Genomic DNA, 27435 nt, shown 5'->3' on the forward strand with positions numbered 1-27435 from the left:
GGGTGTTGTATGGAAACCAATTTGACAATAAATTTCATATACTGAAAATAAAATAAAATAAAATAATAAAATAAAATAAAATAAAATATAAAAAAAATAAAAAAAGAGAACCATGACAAAAGGACAAAAATTATTTAAAAGGAAAAAGTTGAAAAGTCCAATAACTGAAATGAAAAATTCATAGAAAGGAGATTTGAACTGGCATGAAAATTAAATAAAATTCAAGGTAGAGCAATAGACACCCAATCTGAAGAACTGAGAGCAGAAAAAAGATGGTGAAAAATGAAGAGCCCTCACAATACATGTGTTGAGAGTCCCAGAAAGGGGACAGAAGAAATAGTTGAAGAAATAATGGCTGAAGTCTTTAAAATGTTGATGAAAAATGTTAATCTAAAGATCCAAGCAGCTCAATGAACCCCAAGTACATAGATCCATATCTAGAACCACCAGAGTCAAAATGTTGAAAGACAAAGAGAAAATCTGAACGAACAGAAGGAAAACAACTTATCAGGTTCAGAACAACAACACTATTATTATTATCTGATTTCTCGCCAAAGAAATCAGTGTGATGACATACTCAAAATGTTGAAAGAAAAAAACTGTCAACCAAGAATTAGATATGCAGCAAGACCGTACCTCAAAATGAAGGCAAAATAAAAACATTCACAGATAAAGACAGAAATAGTGCTACCAAACCTCCCTTACAAGACATACTAAAGGAAATCCTTTGGACTGGAAGGAAATGATACCAGACGGTAACTCAAATCGACATGGAGAAATGAAAAGCTTTAGAAATGGTTCTATAGGGAGACCTGGGTGGTTGGCTCAGTCAGTTAAGCTTCCAACTTTGGCTCAGGTCATGATCTCACAGTCTGTGAGTTTGAGCCCCACATTGGGCTCTGTGCTGTCAGTTCACAGCCTGGAGCCTGCTTCGGATTCTGTTCTGTGTCTCCCTCTCTCTCTGACCCTCCCCTTCTCGTGCTCTCTCTCAAAAATAAACAAACGTTAAAAAAATTTAGAAATGGTTCTAGAAATACATTATTTTCTCAATTTCTTTAAAAGACAAAAAAGACTAATTACAATACTTTGTGGATGAGTTTACAACATATAATTGATATAATGTATATGACAATGGTGGCACCAAGGAAGAAGAAACAGTTATCCTGAAGCAAAATTTCTATATTTTACTGGAATTACAAAGTATTAAACTAAACTAGACTCTAATAAGATGCATAATATAAATCTATACAGCAACCACTAAATAAATTTAGCTAAGAAACAGTTTAAATATTAGAAATATTACAATGGTACACTAAAAAATTATCTAACATAAAAGGCACTATTTTAATTTTTAAAAATTAAATTTAAATTTTAAAATATTTTTAATCCCCTTGCTATCAAGAATTAAGACACTTGTAAAGAGGATGACAGTGCTTTAGAACATGTCATCCAGTCCCAGAGAACTCACTTCGAGTTGTTTTGAGAACTATGTTAAAAATAAACCTTTACTGGGCACCTAGGTGGCTGTTGGTTGAGCATCTGACTCTTGATTCTGGATCAGGCCACGATGTCATGGTTCATGAGTCTGGGCCCAATGACAGGTTCTACACTGACAGCAGAAGTCAGCTTGGGAGTTCTCTCTCTCCTCTCTCTGCCCCTCCCCCTGCTCATAGGCATGTGCTCTCTTTCAAAATAAACAAACATTAAAAATAAATAAATAAATAAATAAACAAACAAACAATAAACCTCTACCTCACTGAATCAGGGACTCGCACCACAGATCTTCAGTTGTTTTTCTATAGGTAACCCAAGGCCATTTTCCACTGAATTAGCAAAATGAGTTCTTTGCAGACAGACCAATTCAGTTTGCAAATGTTTAACATCTATTCTTTGCCTTCACAAACATAGGTATGCTAGGATCTTATTTTATTCTATTTTCCAGGGAACAATGTTCTTGGATTATAGGGTAAAAGAATTTCACAGAATAGAGAGAACTGTATTTTCTTAAAGACAAAACAACTTTGAAGTATTATATTGCAAAACACGACCCCAACAAACATTTCTATACTTTTAAACTAATCAATTATCTAGTTATTTCTTATTTTTTGAGGTAGGGAGGAGCAGAGGGAGAAGGAGAGAGAGAATCTTAAGCAGGCTCCACGCCCATCACGGAGCCCAACACAGGGCTCGATCTCATGATCGTGAGATCATGACCTGAGCCAAAAATCAAGTCAGACAGTTCACAGACTGAGCCACCCAGGTACTGCTCTCCAGTTATTTATAAATTTCATCACCACTGAGGGGCGCCCGGGTGGCTCAGTCCATGAAGCGTCTGACTTCAGCTCAGGTCATGATCTCATGGTTCGTGGGTTCGAGCCCCGCGTTGGGCTCTGTGCTGACAGCTAAGAGCCTGGAGCCTGCTTTGGATTCTGTATCTCCCTCTCTCTCTACCACTCCCCTGCTCTCTCTCTCTCAAAAATAAATAAACATTAAAAAAATTAAAAAAAAAATTGCTACTGAGATCATTCAACGGTGATCTAACCCATGTCTAAATGTGGTTACTTTGATTAATGATACCACTATAAACTAAGTTAGGTTTTAACTGATAATTTAACAGATGGAAGGTGAGCATTTGGAAAAAAAAATACAAACTCAGTCTGAGTTGATATTAAAATTTAATCAAATCATTGAAGCAAGAGTAGACTTTTAAAAATGGTGCTGGGACAACTTGGTAGTCATTTGGAAAAAGATAAAACTAGAATATATGTTGCATCTTACACAAGAGCAAACTCCAAGTAGACTGGAGATCTAAATATAAAAAGTGAAACCATATAAGTATTGGAAGAAGATATAGGTGAATTCCTCTTTAATCTCAGTGTGAGGAATAGCTTTCCAACTGTACCTCAAATCCTAGAGAATTGAAGTTGATACAACTTTAATTTTGGTGTAAACTGGCAAATGTCAGAAGGTGCTCCTTAATTCCCTTATTAATCATGAAACAACCACCTTTTCAGTGCTAGCTAGGAATATTCCCTATTCTTAAGATCAGTGAATACAGGGGCGCCTGGGTGGCGCAGTCGGTTGGGCGTCCGACTTCAGCCAGGTCACGATCTCGCACTCCGTGAGTTCGAGCCCCGCGTCAGGCTCTGGGCTGATGGCTCAGAGCCTGGAGCCTGTTTCCGATTCTGTCTCCCTCTCTCTCTGCCCCTCCCCCGTTCATGCTCTGTCTCTCTCTGTCCCAAAAATAAATAAATGTTGAAAAAAAAAATTAAAAAAAAAAAAAAAAAAAAAAAAAAAGATCAGTGAATACAAAAGAAACAATTTGGAGCTTATAAATGTATACTCCTTCTATCATTAAATGATAAAAAACTTGCATTAAATACATTTAAAAAAATCATTTAACAATCCTGCAATGATCATAGATTTAATACATAAAAAGGAGAAAATCAAGAGATTCACACCAGCAGGTTAATTTCCATATTGTAAATCTATCAGCAGGTCTCTGCTTCCCCCTGCAGTTTTGTAAAGTAATTGCTATAAAATAAACTTTTAAGTCAAGCACTGTGTTCAAAGATCACTTAATGGTCAAAGAGAAGGTTAAAAAAGCCACACACTTACTAAAGGGTTGGAAAATGGAGGCACAAGTACCATTGCTGCTTCAGTCTTATCTAGGTGGGGTGGAACAACTACACACTGAAAGGACTGAAGACACCCATCCTACAAATGATCCTGAAGGGAATTCCTTTATCATTAAAAAGACAAGCTTCAGTTTTATTTTCTTTGAAATCAGACATCATTTGCTTTACACATACAGACATATTTGTTTTTTCCACAAGTTACTTTTAGAAGTCTTCTAGGGAGTCTGGAGGGAGGTTCTCTGGATTTGAGCTGTAGTGAGAATCTGACCTCTCACTAAGTCTTATCTTTCTCAGGATAGATGACTGACCTATAAGGAACTAATCTTGGAAATATTTCCTTGTTTCTTAGTTCAGAAAGTTCTATTTCCCAAAATTCAATTTAATAGAAATAAATTTCCTTATTTTAGTACTGTTTAAATTCAGCCCAACAAACCTTTTATAGAACCTGAGCAAAGAGGAAGATAAAAGAAAAACATCCCATGAGTCAACTCTTCTGATGTGAGATGCAGTCAGTATACTGGTTATACTTGCGTTTTGGAAGCTTGGTCATATTTGTCAATCTGGCTTTCTGTCTCCCAAAGAGTGACCACAGTTCTACCTATAACAAAATGACCTGGAGATGTTTGTTAAAGCAGATTCCTGGCTGCTACCTCACAAGTCTGTGCTATCAGACACTTCTCAGGGCTTTGCATGATTAATAAATTTCCTGTGACTCTTAGGCACTATACAGTTTGAGAACCATTGATCTACATAAAGTGATCTTCCTTAATAAACACAAGGAACACTGAATGCCACTTTAACTGTTTCATCAGCAAAGAATCTAAAATTATCCCACTAACTTCCAAATGTTTTGGGAGTAAAAATTTTGGAAAAGTTATTTCCCGACTTAAACTCAGGATCAGAAATCTAAGGTCTTTCCAATTCTTAAATTCTAGGATTTTATTTAATCATTTGTTAACAGTGTTCGTTAAATCCAATACTAGTAAACTTTAAGAAATTAATAAATATGGCAACCTTAATTCAAAAGGATGCCCATTAAAAAGGAAAAAACAAATCAGAAAGAGTTTTGTCATAAGGTTAACAGAATATACAGGGCACTATAGAAAAGTTACTGAAAACTTTCTGGAAGCAACCAGAAGAATGTTCCCTGCAAACAGGCCCACTGCTACAGCAGCATTGATAACAATTATGAAAATAACGCAATGAGAAGGCAGAAACATGGAAATCAAAAGGATTAAGTACTGTGAGATTAAGGAAAAATGAGAGGGAAATAACTGATGAAGAACTTCTGTTCCAAACAATACTTCAATAATGGTCCCTGGCTAGAGATAAAGTCTTGAAGGAAAGAATAATCCTTTATGTCTTCAGAGCCTAAGGAAAATGTTTTAAAATCCCAGAAATCTTGGGGTGCCTGGGTGGCTCAGTCGGTTAAGCACCTGACTCTTGGTTTCAGCTCAGGTCATGATCTCATGGTTCGTGAGTTCAAGCCCCATGTCAGGCAGCATGGAGCCTGCTTCGTATTCTCTCTCTGCCCCACCCCCATCCCCCAAGAGCTCTCTCGCTCACTCTCTTTCTCTTCCTCTCAAAATACACCTTAAAATCCCAGAAATCTTGTGCTCTGAGTCCACATTTACCAAACACAGACTTCTGTACTTAAATGGATCTATGGGTGTACCTATTTACAAATGAATACCATGGGCAAACAACTGGTAGGAGGGAGCCAACCCATTAAAGTAACTACATCTGCACTTTGGCTTACAAATAAACTTTTCATTTATAGCAAGAATTATATCACTAGAGCCCTGATGAACTCTAAGTCCCTCCATCTTCTCCATATTTGTAAATGGAATCACCATCCACCCAGTAGCTGAAGCTAAGAAATCATGCTGTATACTACTTTGCCCCATTGCATGGAACATTTCCCTCTCTGATTGTCACACATTTGACTTTCCCTCCAAGTCTTTGCTGATCTACAACCTCTCCAGAGAAGGCTTTTCCTGACCAGCCAATCTAAAGTAGTCCTCCCCATCCTTCCAACCCCACCCCTACATTACTTCATCTTAAAAATTTTTTATACCTCCCAACTAGCATATAGCAGCTAGGAGAGAAGAGAAACCCTCTCATCCTGTTTACCACTGTATCCTTAAGGGCTTCAAACAATTCGTGGTATGTGGAAGAAATCCAAGTATTTCTGGAATAAATAAATGAATGAGATAAACTCTCTGTAACTCGTAAGATCAATTACTGACCTTCACAGGAGAGATAATCATAGTATTTATTCAACAGCTATTGAGTGAAGGAAGATGATGTGCAAGGCCTTAAGACAGTGGTCTTCAAACTTCAGTGAGCGCATAAGAATTATCTAGGGAATTTACATACGACTAAACTCCACTGTGACAAGTACCCCAGAAAAGGTGATTTTCTCACAGGATCAGCCCTATGCAGTATGTTCTATAGGTTCTGATACTATAAAGCATCTTTGTATCATAATTTCAAAACAACAATTCTCATCTGCTACCAGATTTGTCCTTTACATCAGCCACACCTTTGAGAAGCACTTATTTGCTTCACAGTTCCAGTACACCTCAAATGTTTGCTAAAATCCCATTCCTCTGGATAGTCATGTCAACATTTAGGTTTTCACAAATACTTAAGATATACTGCTGAAACACACACACACACACACACACACAGTGCTTTCCTTAAAAGATTTTGCCTGTTTTTAAAAATCTTAGCTGCCTTCTTCCTCCATTACTCTTGTTTTTGCCTCCTCTCCCTCCCCTTCTCCATTACTGATTTAGGAGTTCTGCTGAGAACTGGAACTCCAATTGAGCCTGGATTATCTGCTCAGCCACAGGGCAAGTCAAGTCTGCTTGAATAACAGGCTTTAGCTATTGATACTTGATTCTACCTGAAGAGAAACATACACAGATCCTATAATAGCATTTCTTTCCAAATCCTCAAAGGTCAGCTTTCTGTGCTCTGGTAAAAAATCCATGCTGGTGGTAAAGAATCAATTTTTATTTATATTCTCAAAATGGAATTACTTGTGTTGTTGATTATAAATGTGATGTGCACTTACTGTATAAAAAAAAAGTAGAGAATAAAACAGGGGAAGGCGATTAAGAGGTTCAAACTTCCAGTTATAAAATATGTCACAGGGATGAAAAGCACAGCATAGGGAATACAGTCAATAATACCGTAATAACTTTGTATGCTGACAGACTTACCGGTAAGCACTACCATGGCAAGAACTGAGTAATGTATGGAACTGTTAAATCACTATGCTGTCCACCTAAACCTAATAGAACTCTGTATGTCAACTATACTTCAAAAAAGTATATTAAACATAAATAAAAGTTTCCCAATAATCACACCCCGTATCTTTCCAAACTTTCATGTCTGAACACATTTTTACACAAGTTTTTAACTCAAAAGGAATCATCATGGACTATTCTATAACCTGCTGTAAAGGGAACACACCTCTTGCGTGTCTCCTCTCCTACCAACACACCGAACACTTCTGTGACCAGACGTGTGGGAGTTTCCCCTGCACCAACAACTCCAACTCTACAGCAGACACTAGATGCTGCCCTGCGTTTTCACTCACTTTGGACACACTCCACCTGGAGATGCATCAGATCCTACAAATTAAGGACTTGCTCCCAACCCCACCCCTACTTCAGATGCCAACTGCCAGTCAAGGTTGTCACCTCTGCTTTTGACCCTTGGGCTATAAACGGGAAGTTCCCATGACTTCCTCCTCAGTTGCAATTAATTTGCTAAAGAGACTCCCAGAACTCAAGAAACCAGTTCACTTACTAGATTACTGTTTTATTCTAAAGTTGTAACTCTGGGGCCCCTGGGTGGCTCAGTCGGTTAAGCGTCTGACTTCGGCTCAGGTCATGATCTCACGGCTCATGAGTTCAAGCCCCGAGTCAGTCTCTGTGCTGACAGCTCACAGCCTGGAGCCTGCTTTGAATTCTGTGTCTCCCTCTTTCTCTGCCCCTCCCCTGCTCATGCTCTCTCTCCCCTTCAAAAATAAATAAACATTAAAAAAAATTAAAAAAAAAAAAAGACTGTAACTCTGGGCACAGGCAGACAGAAGAGACGGTATGCAGGAAGGGGCACTGAGCTTCCATGCTCTCTGAGTATGTCACCCTCCTTGCACCTCTACATGTTCACCCAATTCAGAAGCTCTCTGAACCCTTTTGTTTAAATTTGTTTTTTCATTGAGTACTTTTGTTTTATTCAAATGCCAAAACATAAGTTTCAAGTACAAATCGTAGTTATACTCAGTTTGTTTATTTATTTTTTAATGTTTATTTATTTTTGACAGAGTGAGAAACAGAGCATGAGCGGGGGAGGGGTAGAGAGAGAGGGAGACAGAATCTGAAGCAGGCTCCAAGCTCTGAGCTGTCAGCACAGACCCCGACGTGGGGCTCAAACTCACAGACCGCGAGATCATGACCTGAGCTGAAGTTGGATGCTCAACCGACTGAGCCATCCAGGCACCCCATCACTTTGTTTGATTTAAAAACATCGATTATGCTATGTTAGCAACTTCCAAAACCAAATGGAAGTTGTTGTGACTATAACATCTCCTAGTGCATTTCTGGAGGATTACCCTTAATACATTTAGTAGCTACTCCAATTTTCACTCCACAAAAAGGAAAATTATGATGCTATAAGGAAAAGATAGTGAACAGTTATAATATGAAAGACTTCCTGAGAAAAACTTTAACCAGTGCTAGACAGACTAAGAAGGATACCTGTTTCTGTTCCATATTATAGCAAACAGGTTTAAACATTCTGCAAAAGTGCATTTCTGGTCCTACCCAGCCATAAACAGATATCTCATATCTCTTACTACATCATAGAAAGCCCAACTTTTCATCAACAGGATTTAGAATTTGCTAATTGCTTGAGGTTCTTTTCCTAAGAAAAAGGGGGTAAGAGGAAAACTCAAGTGTCTATGAACCAAATAATGAAAATAAATATTTAAATGTACTCTGATTTAAATACTTTCAAATGAGGTTGAACTGAGTGAACAGCATAGAAATTTGTATCATCAAGCTTAAAAGATACCCAAATATTTTAATATTTATAAAATCAAATGAAGTAACTTCCATTGTTAAGTCCCTCCAAATTTCCCCCACTGTTTAGTGTTGTTATATAATGAAGGTTAGTAACTTATATTTTAGTGTGAACACATTCATTTCTGCTGACAGCAAAACATAGATTTTCTTTAATGTTCTATGAAGACAAGAATTAGATACCTAGGATCAAAGAACAAAACAAAACAGGAGCTCTTGGGTGGCTCAGTCAGTTAGGCGTCTGACTTCAGCTCAGGTCATGATCTTATGGTTTGGGGATTTGAGCCCTGTGCCAGGCTCTGTGCTGACAGCTCTGAGCCTGGAGTCTGCTTCGGATTCCGTGTGTCCCTCCCTCTCTGCCCTCCCCTGCTTGTGCTCTGCCTTTCTCAAAAGTATAAACATTAAAAAAAAAAAAAAAAAAAAAAAAAAAAGAAGAAGAAGAAGAACAAAACTAGCTGAGTACTTTGGTAAGTGCACAATATTAGGGTATTTTATTTAGTTTAGCACATGGCTGTTACTATGACTGATAATGCATGCTACTTTTAGAATTAGATGGTCTTTTCCTGAAGATTTAAGGCAGACTTCAATTCTATCTGCACACTCATAGTACTAAAATGGATTTTTTAATTTTTAAAAAATATTTATTTTTGAGAGACAGACAGAGAGGATGACAGAGGGCAGAGAGAGAGGGAGACACAGAACTCGAAGTGGGCTCCAGGCTTCGCAATGTGAGCACAGAGCCCAACGCAGGGCTCGAACTCACAACCTGTGAGATCATGACCTGAGCGCTTAACTGACTGAGCCACCCAGGCGCCCCTGGGGTTTTAATGTAGGTTTCAGTACATAAGCACCACTGGTCAAATCATTGGTCACTAGTGATTAACTCAACCTCCAGCCTCTGTCCCCTCCCCAGAGGTGGGGCTGAAAGCTCCAAACTCTGACAACCAGACCTCATTCTTGAGGTGATTTTTGGAAAGCTCCTATGTGTGTGGTTGAAAGGGGCTGGTTATAAATAACAAAACACACCCTTATTTCTTATTAGGAAATTCCAAGGGTTTAGGAACTCTGCTAGGAACTGGGACAAACCCAAGTACATAATTGTTATTATAAGCCATATTTCACACCTGCTTAATTCAATTAACAGGTATTTTTTCCACATCAATATTAAGATTTATCTTTCTTTTTAATGACTGCATTACATGCTACTGCATAAAAATGGCAAAACTGTTTAAAGTAATATACCCTCTGTTGAACATCATTTCTAATGTTCAAAATTATGAATGATGTTGTGACACATCTTTATGTAGACATCTGTACACATCTCTAATAACTTCCTTAAAATAAATGACTAAAAATTGTAAAATTCAGTTCCTCATCTCTACTAGCCACATTTCAAATGCTCCACAGCTGATGACTATTAAAATGTGGTTGATCATGGCCAGTAGCTACCATACTAAACAGAGTATACATAGAACATTCCCATCACTGCAAAAGGTTCTATTGATAGCCTTGGTCTAAAGAAATATTCATATTAAAAATGTGATACCTATATCCCACAGAAATGACATAGCACTTTAAACTCCCAAAATTAGCACAAGCACTCTTTGTGTCCTCTCATTGCTGACATCAGATAAATCGAGACGTAATGTTTTAATCTGCACTTAAACACTATTAGTGAGGCTAAAAATCTGTTCACATTTTTTGGCAATTTGTGTTTATTTTGTTGTTGTTGAATTATCTCAACTCTATTTTAAAAGAATCAAGTTTAAAGGTATCCTGTTCCTAGTGACCTATAAAAGCAAACCATGTGTGCAGTGAAGAGAGATTTCTTCATCTGTTTTGTTGGTTTCCTAATAATTTCATAAAGATATTTATCAAAACACCAGAAAAATACCCAAGAGAGTAGTACCACAATTAGGTAAAGGTAGTCTGCACTCTTGGAGGTTGTTTCCTTAGTGGAATTAATGGTTTACATTTCTACAAAATAACAATGGCTATCACCACAGCATGTTGTTTCTAAGAGATATTGTTACAAATTTTCAAATTAAGCTACAAAAACATACAAGTTGATACACAAATATAAAATACAAAATGTTTATATCTGAAAAGTGATTATATTTACACAAAAGTCTAGAATAGGAAAAAACCAACCTATGGAATAGGAATCAGAGCAGTGGGTCCCTGGGTTGGTGGGGGTGCAGGGACAAAATGAGTGGTGATGCACACAATGGGAGTTTCTGGAACGATGGTTATGTTCTGGATCCTAATAAGGGTGTGAGTTACACAGGTGCATACAGTTGTCAAGACTCACTGAACTGTACACAGAATGTAAACAGTTTCACTATATGTAAGTTATATCTTAACTTTTAAAAGGAAGAAAAAAGTTTAAAAGTCATTGTGCCATTTAGAATATTCAACTTAGAGGCAATAAAAGTAATTGTTTTAAATATTTATAGAACTTAAAATGTGATTCCTGGCCAGGAGACACAAAGTTTTACTAAATTGGGAATGGGAGGCAGAGTATGTAACATCTCGAGTCAAATCACACAACTGTCAAACCAATGGCACAGTAGAAAATTCACCATCAGGGTAAAACACATTAAGGTATCAGAAAGGCATTGCTAACGTTTTAACACAGACATTTAATCAATGCTTCTAAAAAGCCTGCACCTGTGATATGAATCAAACACTTTCTGGAAAATCATTTCCCTAATTATTGAACAGTATGTGATTTAATTTTCTGAGCCATTTCTGCTGAGGTAGTTTATGAAATTGGTTCATTTTGCCCTTTGTCCTTCTCTTCTAAGCCATTGTTATTTTATCGTATCACACTAGTACAAAAGCTAACCATGCACGTTAAAACTAATAGACTTGGGGTGTGTGGGTGGCTCAGGCGGTTAAGCGTCCGACTCTTGATTTTGGCTCAGGTCACAATCTCACGGTTGTGGGATGGAACCCCATATCAGGCTCTGACAGCATGGAGACTGCTTAAGATTCTCTCTGCCCTGTTCCCCACTTGCATGGGTGTGCATGTGCTCTCTCTCAAAAAAATAAAAAATAAAATAAAACCAATAGGCTTAATAATGAAAAATGCCCAAGGAGAGACAAGATGCTCCATGTCACATTACTTCCCAATTCCCGTTACAGTGCACATTCAGAATCCCTGCCCATTACCAATGTATCATAACCTGCTCAGTGAGTGAGTTGTTCAGAAGCCTAAGATACAAATCTCATTCAAGTTCCTTGCAGACAAGGAACTCAGATATTATGGTAACTATTCAGATGACCTCGATTAGGAGATGAGAAGGAAGGATATGTGGACGATACCAAGACTTCTGTCTCCAAAAGTGAAGGCTTGCCCAGTTAAGGATGTGGCCCAGGGGCAAAGAAGCAGGAAAATGTACATTGTTTTAGTGTATTTGCTTTGTAGAAAGACAGCTGTTTTTGTTATTAAATGCTACATTATACTTTGGAATCAGACCTGGGTTTGAGAATCAGTTCTGCCATTTATTACACATGTGATCTTGGGCAAGTTACTAAATTCTGTTCTCTTATGGGAAATGCTAACAGTATATGTTTCATAGGTGTGTTGTAAAGATCACATGAAAACACAACTTTCTAAGTTTAGTAGCTGGCAAATTATAGGTGCTTAACAAATGATAACTACTATCATATACAAGTCTATTTCTCAAGAATGTTATGTAAACAATACAGGGCCCAGTCATTGCCCTCTGCAACCAAACCACCACCAGAATATTCAGGCAGTCATATTTTTTTTTTTTTTTTTTTTTTGCTATCAAGGGATTAATACAAATAAGCAGCATACCATAATTCTAAAGTCTAACCAAAAAACGTCCCTTACAGGAATTTCAGCAGCCAACCACCAATAAGGCCATTTTTTAAAAAAAAAAAAGCTAAAAGGTATATACAGATGTTATAAAATTATATGAGGCAAACAGAAGAACTCAAAGTTGACCAAAAAAAAAAAAAAAAGGAAAAAAAAAAAAAGGAAATCTGTTAAGCAGACACACTCCGTGCTACTGATTTATCTCAGCTCTGTCACTACTAAAGCAATAAGGACACAGATGGGCAAGTAACTCTTTCAGCACAGATGACCCAATCTGTGATACAGTATCAAACACATTTATTCATTTTAAAAAGCAGTTTATCGTGGCAGATAGTGCACAATAAATATTTACCTGTTTCTCTTCATCTGGCATGTTTTTTTCCAGTTCTATTAGGTATTCTTCATCTAGTTCAGAGGAATTCACATTATCATCAGGTTTGTTCTCAACCCTGTCCACTCCTGGCTCCTCCTTTTCAAATGAGGTGCTAGGGTCATGAAAACACTCCTCTTCTCCCTGGTCCTCCTGGGGATGGGCTTCAACATCCTTCAGCAACTTGCTCTGGAAATGGTGATCTTTGGTATTAGAAACTGGAGGGCTAGCACACTCTGCTTCCTGGGGATCTGTAACTTTCAAACCATTGAAAAGATCCTCTGGAACCCTACAGTTTTCTGACTTCTCCCCCATGCTGGATCAGTGAGGAAGGTGAAGCTGAAGTTCTGGGAAAAGAGAAAATATGTTAGGTAATGGTGCTTATACAGGTATCCACCACTTTCCAAAAGTCTGCCTTATGCCACTTCGCTTTTAACATTAGCATGGTACATTAGCATGGCAATAGCTCTTTTCATAAAAGTGAAAATCCCCTTCAGATTTCTTTTAGTGAAAACATGTAAATATTAATGCAGGTCTTTGTAAAAGCAAACTGGTATAACTCGACCTTTTGGAAAGCAGGGGGTGGTGGGTGTGTGGATAATCTTTATTTTATGCCATTTTGGCTCAGGAAAGGTTTGATAAACGCTCAACTTTTGAGACAGCAGTGGAAACCTGTATTAAAAAAAGATCCTACCTATTACACCTAAACAAATTTGTACCTCAAAACCCCAAAACACACCTTAACTTCCTTTCATTGAAATTATTATAAAGAAAAATTTGGTTATAAGCCCATAAATAATGCCAAACATCATTTTAACTGACACCCCTTTCAGAACTTCATATAAGCAACAAAAGAGAACGATTTTAATGTGACTCTTCCTTTTTCCACTGCTCACATTTTGTCAGGGTTGTAAAAAATAGGCATAAGCTAAAACAAAAGTAAGAAAAATGAAACGCCCCTAACCTTTATTCAGAACGAATAGCCAGGTCGTAAAAAAAAAAATAAATAAATAAAAATATAAAAATAAAAATACGGGCCTTTCCAGCACCATGATATGAAGCTCAAGAATAAGTATCTGACGGTGCTTAAAATGCAGTCAGTGCCAAAACATCGATTGTCAAATTCACCCAAGTGCGCGCTGTAGAGCCCACGCAGGTTATACTGTAAAGGAAATCGTGGCGCAGCTGGTCCTCATCAGGACTCAGGCACGAAAAGAGTGGCTCTCAACCTTGGCTAAACACAATACTTGGGACGCTTTAGCAAGTACTGCTACCCAGATCTTATCCTCCACAGATTCTGATTTTGGCGTCTGGCGTAGGCCCAGGATACTCGTATTTTTTAAAAAAGGCATTCCAGGTGATTCTAATGTACAGCCAATTGAGAACCACTGCTGTAGAAGCTGAGTCAGACCGTCAGCAGCTCCACCCCTCACCCCTCTGGTCACAGCAAAATCACGCCAAAGCCCCTTGTGTCGCGACAAGAGCCCGAATTCGTCCCAGCTCGTCCCAAGACAACTTCAAAAAAACAAGACCTTAATACTAAGACTTAGCCTCCACACAATGTTTTGTTTCCCCTGCTTCCAGGTCTAGTGGAAGAATGCAGGAGTTTGAGTCCCCGGGGTTAAGAAGAGGCCACCCTACGCTTCCCAACAGTTTGTTCTCTGAGTCCCCCAACGCCTTAAGCGGACAGCCCCAGGTGGCACTCACAGCTCCCCAGCTCCTCTCGTCCTCACCTTCCCAGCCTCTAAAATCTTCTATTTCCGTTCACCCAAGTGCACTTCCGTCGGAGCCAACCAATGGCATCACTGTTGGCAAAGCATCCTGGGAAATGTAGTGGCACCCTCAGGGAGAAAGCACGTCGCTATCGCGGTGTGTGACGCCATTGTACGGACTGAAATGCAGGCGGAAGTTACCATCTTGGGTTACGGCGAGAGTCCACATTACTCAGCACCTGCGGCAAAAAGGTTGTCTCCAAGCTGTTCCATTTACTCCGTCACTCTGACCTCTTATGCTAACAATGTATAAAGGAATCCTGAAGCATAAACCCTGTCCAAAATAAAATTTTCTCTCCAATGATTCTCAAACTGTGCCTTTCAAGGGGTCCATTGCTAGATCAAAACGGTTTTCATAATAACACTAAATTTGCCTTTCCCACACTTCTTTCATGAATATACAGTGTTTTCCAGAGGCTGTGTCATGTGATCGCTCAACGGCTTGAATGCAGAAGGAGTTCTGAGAATCCAGTAGTCTTCTGTTAAGCAAGAGACTTGCATAAATAAAACAATGCCACTCTTCACTATAGCATTTTTTGTTTTGGAAAATATAATGATTTATAACAAGATAATTTATGTTGGCATATAATAGGTGTATTGTTATCTTAAATTAACAAATACTAAATATTTTTCAGTTCTAATTTCTAGTATAGTAAATATTGGTAAGTATAAGCCACATAAAAGCTTTTTGTGGTCCTCATTAATATTGAGTGTTAAAGGGGTCCTGGAATCAAAGGGAACTGTTGTCCAATGCATTCTTTCAAGAAATGTTTACTAAATGTTTATTAGACCCCCACACATTATGCTGGGAATACAGAATTGAAATATCCTTCAAGGTAGCCAGACAGGTAATCAGTAATAACAGCAGAGATTACTTAGTTTTCTTTAACTCACAGAACCTATTGCAGAGATAGCTGGGAGGGACTTTATCAGGAAGGATATCTAACCTGTTTTTTGAATTTGTGTCTAAATGAAGTTATGCATACCCTCGTATTTTTGTGTACATCAAAAGCTTTAATATACAAAAACCATTAAAAATAGAATTTTTAGAATTCTATTCCAGAATAGAATAGACAATTTTAGAATTGTCCAGATTTTGGAAACCTTTTAATATTAAAATTTTTTTTTAATATGGCAGGAACTAAAAAACTGTTTGGTAGTTAGGCCTTTTATGACCTTTAAGAAGTCTTCTTAGGTGCAAAGAGATACAAACTTCCAGTTATAAAGTAAATAAGTCACAGAGATGAAGGGTACAGCATAGGGAATATACTTAATAATATTGCAATAATTTTATCTGGTAACAGTGACTACAGTTATGTAAGCATTGAGTAATGTACAGAATTGTAGAATCATTATGCCGTACACCTGAAACTAATATGACATTGTATGTCAACTATACTTCAATAATAATAAAAAAATAAGTCCTGTTAATTAAATTCTGGTGTAATTGAAAAGCTATGAATTTTGGAGCAAAATAAATAAGTAAAATACATAAAATAAACTTGAGTCACAATATCAGCTCTTTTACTTTACTAGCTGTCCAACTTTGAATTATAATTCTCGTAACTAACATTTATTATGTGTTTATTAAGTGTCACATGCTGTGAAAAATGCTTTAGGTGGATTATTTGATTATTTGAATTCTAATTTGGCTCTGCCATTTGACTAGCTGTATGACTTTGCTGCAAATTACTTAATGCCTCTAAACTTTCTATTTTTTAATGTTTATTTATTTTTGAGAGAAAGTGCAGCGCGAGCGGGGTAGAGGCAGAGGGGAAAGACAGAGGATCCTAAGCGGGGCTCAAACTCAAGAATGGAGAGATCATGACCTGAGCCGAAGATGGATACTTAACTGACTGAGCCACCCAGGAGCCCCAAATGCTTCTTCTAAACTTTAGTATATAAATTTTCCCTCAAATATAAAAATTGGGTTGGGTAACAATGATACCTCACCATTAAGTTTTGGGAGAAAGAAATGGTGAAATCTCGGAGAACAGGGCTTGACACACACATAGTGTTTAATGAGTGTTAGAGACAATAATATTATGTGACAGGTCTTGTGACTGTAGCTGGTTACAGGAAACCTAATAAGACACTGTCCCTGCCCTTCCCATTCCCAAGACTGCATAGGCTAGTCGGGGAAGGGGAGACTGGAAATAAGATAAAAGCACTACTGAGCCTGAAGGAAGATGCAATCCACTCTTTTTTTTATTTTTTTTAAAATGTTTATTTTTTTGAGAGAGCCAGCAACAGAGCATGTGCAGGGGAGGGGCAGAGAGAGAAGGAGACACAGAATTCGAAGCAGGCTCCAGGCTCTGAGCTGTCATCACGGAGCCGGATATGGGGCTTGAACCCATGAACCGTGAGATCATGACCTCAGCTGAAGTTGGATACTTACCTGACTGAGCCACCCAGGTGCCCCTCAGTCTTTTTTTTTTTTTTTTTAACCAAGGGCCAACACCCAATTGGCCCACTTTAGCAATTCTTCACTAATAAGATATTTGAGTTATGCTGTTGAAAGAGTACTAGTTAATTAAAAGGAAAAAAAAACAGGAAAGGCTGAAGGACATCATAAAAATATCAGGACTATTTTTGGAAACGACAAGTAGCTGGATGTTGCTATAGAGTACAAAGCAAGAAACAAATTTTTACAAATGGAAGCCTACTAATCAGATCCTGGAACTGTGGAAATTTTGTCTTTGTGCTTACAGCCACTATTATAAAAGGAAAAGAAATGTTTTTCATTGAGAAGTCCGTTCTGTTATTATTTTCCTGAGGCAGAGACCATGTCTGTCTTGTTGTCAGTTGTAAGGGATCAGTGAACATCCTGTTATCACATGGGTGAATGGTTCTCTTCCAAGAATTTATGGATAACTAACTTGGATGTAAATCAAAAAATAAATTAATTAAAAAAAAGAATTTATGGCTAAAACAATGCGTAATCTGGTGCTCTGATGAGTTGTATAAAGAGGTTTTGAGACTTCTGGAATTATCTTGTAGGATTATTGTAAGAATTAAATGGTCATGTCTTATCTAAAACACAAGTGAAGTGCTCAATATAGAAAAAAATACTTTAATTGTAACAGCCCTTAACATAGTAAGTGCTCAATAAACATTTGCCGTTATTGTAATCATTATTATTAATGATGTTCTCACAGTATTATCAATATTATGGTCAATTACTAATAGTACTTGATTTTTACTAGGGTTACTCATGATCATCAATATTAATAGTGATAATATTTATGAAGCTTTCATTAACACTCCCCAGACAGAGGATTGAGCCCCTAAATTTGTTGAAAGAATGGAAGCTGAACATGAATGAGTGAATGAATGAATGAATAATGAATGAATGCTAGGCATCATAGTAGACCCTGTGGCATGTACATAATGAATCAGGAGAATAGCAAAGGAGCCATTTTCTCTTTCCTTTTCTTTCTGGGGGAGCAGCTGGGTGATTTCTCGGTGGCATGGAATGATACAAGAGAAGGAGTCTTATGCTCAAGGTGATCTTTTGGGTCACTGGCATGACAATAGGATTGCTGTTGAGTATGGTGGAAGAGTGTGGGCTCTGGAGTCAGACTTCCTTGGTCTGAATCTCTCTGCCCAGCCTCTCAGCATCTATGTGATCTGATGTTAGAGAAGTCACTGAACCTTGATACCTACCTCATAAGGTTTCATGAAGCTTAAATAAAATAACAAACCTAAAGCACTTCCTATAGACTTTCATACAAACTTTAACATAAGTTGCTTTGTGGAGAATCTTCAGGAAGAGATGGGAATCACTTCTACCTCCCCTGATGACTTGTTATGTATGCACTGTGCTAAACTTTTGGGAGGCTCTGTGCATCTACTCTCCCTGGAGCTAGATATTTATGCTGTATTGACTCAGTTTTTTTCTGTGCCCAGAGCGAATATATTCATACTATGGGGCTTACTGAGCCCAGCTTTGAAGATAAAGCTTCCTGCTCTGGGATCTTCTAAGTCCTGAGCTCTATTCTCCACATTTCCCCAGAGTTGGGGTGCATGAACTTGCCAAAGCAAGGTCCAACATCCAGGAATAGCCAGGGATGCCACAAGAATTCCTTGAGGATGAGATATATCACATAAAATACAAAATTAAGATGTAGATCTTATAGTCCTATAGTGTTTCCAAAAGGTGCTATTGCTTTTTATTTTTTCCTAGTTCCAATCTTCAAATTGAGATTTCTGATAGGAGACATAACCAAAAGCTAACATTCTGTGCATTTAAATTCCTGGATTTCTGTTTTCCCTTAGATCAGCATGTCTAATAGTGATAAAATGTGACTGCCACATATGTAACTTTAAATTTTCTAGTAGCAGCATTAAAAACAGTAAAAGAGGTGAAATTAATTTAAGCAATATTTTCTTTAACAAAATGTGTCCAAAATATTCTCATTTGAGCATGTAACTAATATAAAAATTAAGAGAATACTATACATTCTTTTTTTCACACTAAGTCTTTGGGATTATATATATATTTCACTGTTAGGGCACATCTCAATTTAGACATTAAGTTTTCATTGAAAATACCTGAATCTGTACTCAGATTTCATAAAAATTATGGTTAAATAGATACATACATCTAAATTTTTTCAAAAATACTTCCCAATGACTGAATTAGATATTAATTTTTAAAATTCCTCTTATTAAAATAAAATGAGATATTTAAGTCCATGATTGCACTAGCCACATTTCAAATGCTCAATAGCCACATGAGATTAGTGTCTACTGTATGAGGCTTAAACTTTCTAGAACACCAGCCAACTAACTTTCGTAAAGAACTTATATGTGTCATGGGTTGTGCTCATTATTTTACATTTGTAATTGTAGGTAATCCTTGCAATGATCCTGGCCTCCCTTTGCTGTTGTTTCTTATAATTCCTTCATTCCTTTACCATGCAGTAGCCAGACTCATCTTTAAAAACATGAATCCTGTCCAAGACTTTTTAAAAAATGTTTATTTTTGAGAGAGAGAGAGAAACACAAGCAGGGGAGGGTCAGAGAGAAAGAGACGCACACAGAATCCAAAGCAGGCTCCAGGCTCTGAGCTGTCAGTGCAGAGCCCAATGCTGAGCTTGAACTCACGAACTGTGAGATCATGACCTGAGCTGAAGTCGGACACTTAACCAACTGAGCCACTCAGGTGCCCTGAATCCTGTACAAGTCTTAACCATTTTCATTGACTTCCCACTCTGATTAGAATAAAACCCAAAATTCCTTATCATGACTCATAAGGCCCATGATATCTGGTCTCTACTCATCTCACTGACCTCCTCTTGTACCACTTTCCCTTTTGGATACAATACTACTTTCTGTTCTAAAACACAACAGTATCTGCCCCACCTCCAGACCTTTGTACTCAATGTTCCCTCTGCCTGAAGACATTAAGAGAGCTTCCTATGCTTTGCACAATTCTCATTCTTCAGGTCTTGCCTTAATATCACTTATGTATTTCACTCTAATACTTCACCCTGTACATTTCCTTTAGATCATTTAATAACATTGTAATGATCTTGAGTACTTACTTGAGTATTATGACTCCCTTTATGGCTGTAACAGCCACAAGAGATTTGTCTGTCTTTTTTTGCTGTGAAATTCCTAGAGCCTAGCACAGAGCCTGGCACTCAATAGACAATCAAATATTGTATAAATGGATTACATTGGTAAGTATTATTATTACAAATAAGACTGAGGCTCAAAGAGGTTAAAATTTTTCCCCAAGGTCACCCAGCTAGTAGAACAGAACAAGGACATAAGGCTAGGTCTAACCACAAAGTGTATGTTTTTCTAAAGAACAAAAGGAGTGGGCAGATATAGTAACCTTAAATGCAAAAATGAGTGGTTTTGAAGGTGATTTATATGTATAAAAATATATGTGGATATACACTTGGCAGGAAAACTCATAAGTTTTTTTTAGTGGCAAGCAAATGGCTCAGAGCCTGGTTAAAGATGAGGCCTTTAATGCTTGTGATGGATGGATGAAGGTCCCATATAAAATGGAGACTGAATATCTTGGGTGAGTCATCCAGAAAACCGCCAAGGCAAGCATCCCACATCCACTTGCCTGACTGTCCAACCTCCTTATGCCTACAGCCGTGGTCATTTGGATGAAGAAAGGGTATTTGTGCCCCAACTACAAATGGAATGACTGACCTAGCACATTTTTCCCCTGGGACTCATCAGCTGGACCAAATAATTTATTCTGAGTTAGCAACCACACTTTCAACCTCACTTTGCTATATTAAATGTCAATGTCCATCTTAAAGCATAAAGCATTGTGTTCATGCTGTACAAACCTTTGCAAGTTCAGAGGGCCAATTTTGGTCCAGCAGGTGGCAAGGACAGGTGTCAGAAGGAAGAAGAAGGGGACGTTTGTGGAGTGCCAGCTGGGTGTCAAGCACTGTGCTGAACATTTTCATCTGTCACTGAATCCTCCCAGGCTCCCTTTGAAGGAGAAAGAAACCTTTGCACTCCGGAAAGGGGACTGTTCCTTTATCATCCTCTGCTCAGGTCAAAGTAGAAACAGTGGATATTTGGACAGCTAAATAGTGTACAAATTCCTCAGCAAGAAGCTCTATCCCAGGATTCAGATCTCCGCTTGTGAGGCCCCTACTCTGGGGCTCACATTTTAAAGAGGATGCCTCTAACTTCCTCTTCTCCCTCCAGTTATTCTCTCACAGCACTCCATTTCACAGTGGAGTGAAATTCACGTTAAAAAATTATTTTCAAGGGGCGCCTGGGTGGCTCAGTCGGTTAAGCGTCCGACTTCGGCTCAGGTCATGATCTCATGGTCCGTGAGTTCGAGCCCTGCGTCAGGCTCTGCTGACAGGTCAGAGCCTGGAGTCTGCTTTGGATTCTGTGTCCCCCTCTCTCTCTGACCCTCCCTCGTTCATGCTCTCTCTCTGTCTCAAAAATAAATAAACATTAAAAAATATTTTCAAGTATTTTAATTACCTCTTATTCCCCCCCCCCCTTTCCTAAAGAGGAAGTATAGCAGAGTATTAGAGCAGGAGTTGGCAAACTTTTTCTGTAAATGGCCAGGGAGTAAATATTTTAGACCCTCTGGGTCATACGGTCTCTGCTGCAACTGCTGGACTACTGTTGTCACATGAAAGCAGTCATAGACACCATGTAAAAGAATGAGAATTTTTATGTTCCAATAAAACTTTATTAACAGGTATCAGGCTGGACGTGGCTGGAAGGCTGTAGTTTGCTGACCTGTGTTTTAGAGCACAGATTGTAGCATCATACTGGGCAAGACTGAATAGCAACTCAGCCCCTGCTAGTCCTGTAAACTTGGACAAACCCCTTAACTTCAATAAAGTTCATATTCCCAACTATAACATGGGGATAATAACAGTATTTTCCTTCTAGGGCGATTGGGAAGTATAAATAAATTAGCATATGTAAAGTACTTAGAACAGAGTGGGTCTTTAAAAATGTTTAATGTCATCAACGTTAGCGTTTAAGTTTCACAAGGGCAGGGGCCACATCAGTTGTGTGCTGAATGCTTGGCACAGTGCCTTGAAAAAGTAAGCAGTCAGGAAACACTTGTCAAGAAATGAATGAGTGAATGAATGAATGATCTCTTGTTAGTCTCATGATTTAAAAAAAACCAGGGTTTATTCTCTGCTGGTTTTTTAAAAAATATAAAGTTTTTCTTTTTCTTTTTTAGCACCATAAAAATCTTCCCCAAGTCTAACTTTTAGCTGGGTTCTCTATATAGCTCAAACCCCAGTATCAGACTAAAATTCTCTGAAAGCCAGAAGAAAAGGCAGCTTCCATTATGCAAACCAAATATTCTCCCCAATAAAAACATCTCAGAGCACATACTTGCATAAATCCTTGGGGAAATTTATCAAAACACTAGCTTGTTTAGGAAGCATCTTTCTTGGCCAAGTTGACTACCTCACAGTACCTTTTGTTTTTGAGTTCAAGACTGTGAAAGCACTCAGTAATGTCCCAAACATAATTTGAGGTCCGTTCTAGAATATAACTTAACAAGATATTTGTAGATCTTTACTTTGCTTTTAAAACATTAATTATGGTCACCTTGGAAGACTTCTTGGATGAATAAATATGTAATAAGTATTCACAGATATTTTAAAGTCACAGATTACGAAAGAAACCAACTTCCCAAACATTCCTATCACTTGTCCAACTATCCCTATGTTTTGAGATTCCAAAGGAAATGACTGGTGATCCATGACTTTCTTTAAACCATGGTATGTTGGCTCAAATTTTTCAAAAAGTCTAAGTATAATTACAGCTATACGACTTAGTGGTGAAATCTCATTTTATCTCCTTGTGGTCTTAAGTAGCTTCAACCAGGTGCACTTAAGGTGCACTTCCCTCATTATTATTGAATTTTATACTAGTTTGGTCCCAATCCGGCAATAGAAAATATATGCCATAGCAGGACACTCCCCCAGAGATGACAGAAAAATATCAGTATCTTTGGAAAATAGGTCTAAAGTTGGATAATTTGACAACACTCAGCATTTAGTTAGCATTTCAGCAGGTAACCCTGTGTAACTGAACATGCATGAGCTTTGCAGTTGAGTGTGCTTTACGTAGATTACTTTGGTTCTCCTAGAGCTCTAAGCTAGGCAATGCATATATTATTACCATTCCACAGAAGAGAAAACTGAGGGGACTTGTTCAGGGTGACCGTGATAGCTCGTGGCAGAGTTTCATTTATAGCCAGAAGGGCGCAGAGGTTGCATACTTCAGGGGTTCTTCATTTTATTTGTTCTATGAACTTCTTTGGGGATCTGCTGATCCTATGGACCGCCCTTTCAGAAAAATGTTTTTAAGTGCATTAAGCAAAATACGCAGGATTATGAACAAAATAAATCATATTGAAATACAGTTACTGGATTATTAAAACATATATTTTTGTAATATAGATCACATTTATTATATGTATGTATATAATTAACACATTAAATATGGTAGGTATAATAGCTACCATAATTTTGTAGTGATGAACATAGACAATATTTTAACATATCTAAAACAACTATAACATGCTATAAAAGTCCTGTGATTTTTTTTTTTTTTTTTTTTTTTTTGGTGAAAAAGTCACAGATTCTGCCAATATTACTGTGGTCTGTTGCCTACAATTACAATAGAAGCAGCAGCTAAATTTCAACTAGAGGTCAGTGAAAATAAGAATGTAATATTTTTCCCCATTCAAATTCATGCCCCTCCCCACTGATTTTGTTTTAAATTTTTATTTATTTATTTTGAGAGAGAGAGAGAGAGAGAGCACGAGCCTGAGTGAGGAAGGGGCAGAAAGAGAGGGAGAGAGAGAATCCCAAGCAGGCTCTGTGCTGTCGGTGCAGAGTCTGATGTGGGGCACCATCTCACAAAACCATGAGGTCATGATCTGAGCTGAAATCAAGAGTCAGACGCTCAACTGACTGAGCCATCCAGGTGCCCCACCTCCCCCCACACCCCGCCACCCTGAATGTTATCCATGGCCTTGTGGGGTCTGTAGACCCCAAGTAAGAACTCCTAACTCTGGTCTAATCCCTCATAAACATATGAGAAGGGAAACTGAGGGCCAGAGAGGGAAAGAGATTTATCTGGGATGAGTTAGGCATTTAACAGCAGGGATTAAACTAGAATCCAGGCAGTTGGGGGCGGGGGGGCTACTGGCTGGCTCAGTCACATGCAACTCTTGATTTCAGGGTTGTGAGTTTAAGCCCCATGTTGGATATGGAGCCTACTTAAAAAAAATAAACTAGGATCCAGGGGTTGAAAAGGCCTTCCTTAAAGAGCTGTTATGAGGAATAAACAGAATAATACACGTAAATACTTTCCACAATATCAGATGCATGATAGCCATCTTGCAGAAAAGAGTGCCCATGTGACACAGTAGAAGTACACAGATGGAACTTTCTGGAAATCTCCTTAAAAGGGGGACAGAATCAGCTGAATGTGCCTTTGCCCTGCTCCCTTTCCTCTTTGGGAGTGGAAGAGGGACATTATGGCCACATTAGAAGGATGGTACAGGCAAACTCTAGGAGGGACATGGGCCTTTCCTGGCAGTATGGGGTGGCCACACCATCCTTGGACTGCCTACCTCCAAACTTCCTACATGAGAGAAAAACAAAATCTTCTGATTGTCCAAGCCACCATTACTTGTGTTGTCTTATGTGCAGCCAAACTCACTCCCTCACTGACACAGTCCTCTCTCTGGCTGGATGACTGAGCCTCTCTGAGCCCCTCCTCTATAACAGCCCCATTCAAGGTTTTTTGGCAAGGGATAGAGGATATAGAGGATTTAAACGCCGTGCCTGGCCCAATTTCAAGTGCACACAAAAAGGCAGCTGTTACTACCTTTACTGTTTCAGTGTCTCACAATGCAGTGTGCTTAGTACCAGATTGGCTCCTAGCTTCAAAACCACACACAGCCTCACAGTCCCCCCCTCCCCCACCCGCTCACCACGGCTCTGGTACACATGCCTCCAATTCAGCGTTGATTAAATGCTTATCATGTCTCACAGAAAGGAACAGTTTATGAAAATGCTGACAGGGACAAAACACCTAATAATTAGCGGCTAACAACCACAGGCAATTGGTGGTTTATATAAATTCAGGGACTAAAGCCACTGCTCTGCATTCCTCAGATTTCTTGCATAAGTGCTCGAGAGGGACTTCTGCTAGCAGTGCTGACTTTATAGGAAGAATGTGGCATGAGAAGTGACTGGAGAGGTTGTGGAGGCTGTGAAGGACCTTTCAACACCAAACGCCCCCCCCACCCCCCACACTCCATGCCCTGCTCCAGTGGCCACTCTGCTGGACCTTCTGCTATCAGAGCTGGAACCCTGTGGGTGGTGACAGCCTGCAGAAGCCCACAGGCTTTAGAAGGGGCCAAAGGGTGAAGATACAGTGCGGGGTCCCAAAGATGCGCTTGGCCTACAGACGCGTCACAGGACAATGCTATTTTTCCACGGGGTCCTTTTCCTTCCCTTTTCACTGATGGGTCCCTGGGGACCACATGGGATGCTAATGCCTGCTGAAGTAGACTTCCTTCTCCATGGGGCTTAGAAGTGAGGCACATGGCTGTCAAAACTCAGGGCTGAGTGGGACCTCTGGAGAGGTACTGGGAGGGCTAAAACTTGACATCCCTTCCAATTAATATCCCTTTATCACCAACATCTTTTAACATAATTCCATTTTAAAAATTCAGTAGAAGAACAGGCCCAACTTGGATTCCCAGTGTCATTCCCCCAAAGTCACATTAACATCAGTGTGCTGTGTATCCTTCCAAAAGATTTCAATACACTGTTATGGACTGAATTACATGCTCCCCCAATTCCTATGTTGAAGCTCTAACTCCCAATGGGACTGTATTTGGCAATAGGGCCTAAAGGAGGTAATAAAGCTTAAATGAGACTGCAGGGGTGGGGCCTCGCTCCAGAAGGACTGATGGCCTTAATAAGAGGAGGAAGAGACACCAGGGATGCACACTGTCAGAGAAGAGGCCACGTGAGGACATGCAAGAAGGCAGCCATCTGCAAGGCAAAGAGAGAGGCTTTGCAGAAACCAACCACGCTGACATGTTGATCTTGAACTTTGAGCCTTCAGAACTGTGAGAAAATAAATTTCTTTTGTTTAAGCCACCCAGTTTGTGATATTTTGTTATGGCAGCATGAGCTAGCTAATACACTGACTTAATTATATAAATAAACCAGGAGGACAATTTATCAAAGTGTTACATTGTGCTTCCCCTCTATAGTTTCCCCTTCCTCCTTTTACCAGTTAGGCAATCAGCTTTTGCAATTCCTTGGCCTGGGGGTAGCTAATGTGTACCTTCTCTTAAGAAGTCTTGTTTCCATTCCCATGAGTACTACATGAAAATATTTGTTTGCCCACATTCACCCTGAAAGCGAATTGTCAAACTTTGCCCTTCAGATTTTGTTTAGTGAGGATGAGGAAGAACTGATGTTCCACAAATAAAAATTCAGGGAGACATGAATCACCGAGTAGTGCCTCCGTCCACTAGTAAAGCAGAATTTACGTTCCAAGAAAAAATTCAAGAGAGCATCTCTTGTTGTTCTATGGACGTATTCTCTCTTTAAGTCTCGTTTGTGGTTTCTCTGAACCAGATAACTTTTGGGAAAGCAGGTTAAAGGGTGCAAAATTAATGTAATTACATAAATCACCCACTCCCCAGCAACAGGCCCACAGTACGCATTATTTAGTTTCAGAATTTCAGCTACTGCGAAGCACCCATTGACTTTGTGAGCCTAACGTCAATTGTTTTCAGCATGTTCTTGTTCTAGCCCACCCACATGGTTCAGATGAATTAATCACCCCTTACCAGCAGGCACTTGGGAAGAAAACTGCATTATTTTCTGGTGTGGACAAGAAGGAACAGCAAAAAATGGCATCAACTATTTATGTTTCATTCTTCTGACTTTAGAGCAGAAGAGATCCATGGATTGGTGCCTATTTTTTAAAAAATTTTTTCTTAACGTTTATTTATATTTGAGAGATCGAGACAGCTTGAGCATGAGCGGGAGAGGGGCAGAGGGAGAGGGAGACACAGAATCTGAAGCAGGCTCCCGGTTCTGATCTGTCAGCACAGAGTCTGATGCAGGGCTCGAACCCATGGACCACGAGATCATGACCTGAGGTGAAATCAGGAGTCGGATGCTTAACAGACTGAGCCACC

General features: G+C 38.9%; 1 protein-coding gene across 6 annotated transcripts in view; it reads right to left on the reverse strand.

Moving 5' to 3' along the window:
• The window catches only part of TTC1 (tetratricopeptide repeat domain 1), a 56337-nt gene extending 41562 nt beyond the window's left edge, over positions 1-14775 (reverse strand). For 5 of the 6 annotated variants that reach the window (XM_049647866.1, XM_049647864.1, XM_049647865.1 and 2 more), the window contains exons 1-2: positions 14659-14729; positions 12934-13298 (exon numbers count right to left, since the gene is read on the reverse strand). In XM_049647866.1, coding sequence (XP_049503823.1) covers positions 12934-13266 — 333 coding nt within the window. In that variant the 5' untranslated portion in view covers positions 13267-13298; positions 14659-14729. Of the gene's footprint in view, positions 1-12933; positions 13299-14658 lie in introns of all 6 variants that reach the window. The other variant, XM_049647867.1, reaches the window with a different exon arrangement.
• Positions 14776-27435: the final 12660 nt, after the last annotated feature.

Source organism: Panthera uncia (genome assembly GCF_023721935.1).
Source record: "Panthera uncia isolate 11264 chromosome A1 unlocalized genomic scaffold, Puncia_PCG_1.0 HiC_scaffold_17, whole genome shotgun sequence".
Classification (NCBI taxonomy): domain Eukaryota; kingdom Metazoa; phylum Chordata; class Mammalia; order Carnivora; family Felidae; genus Panthera; species Panthera uncia.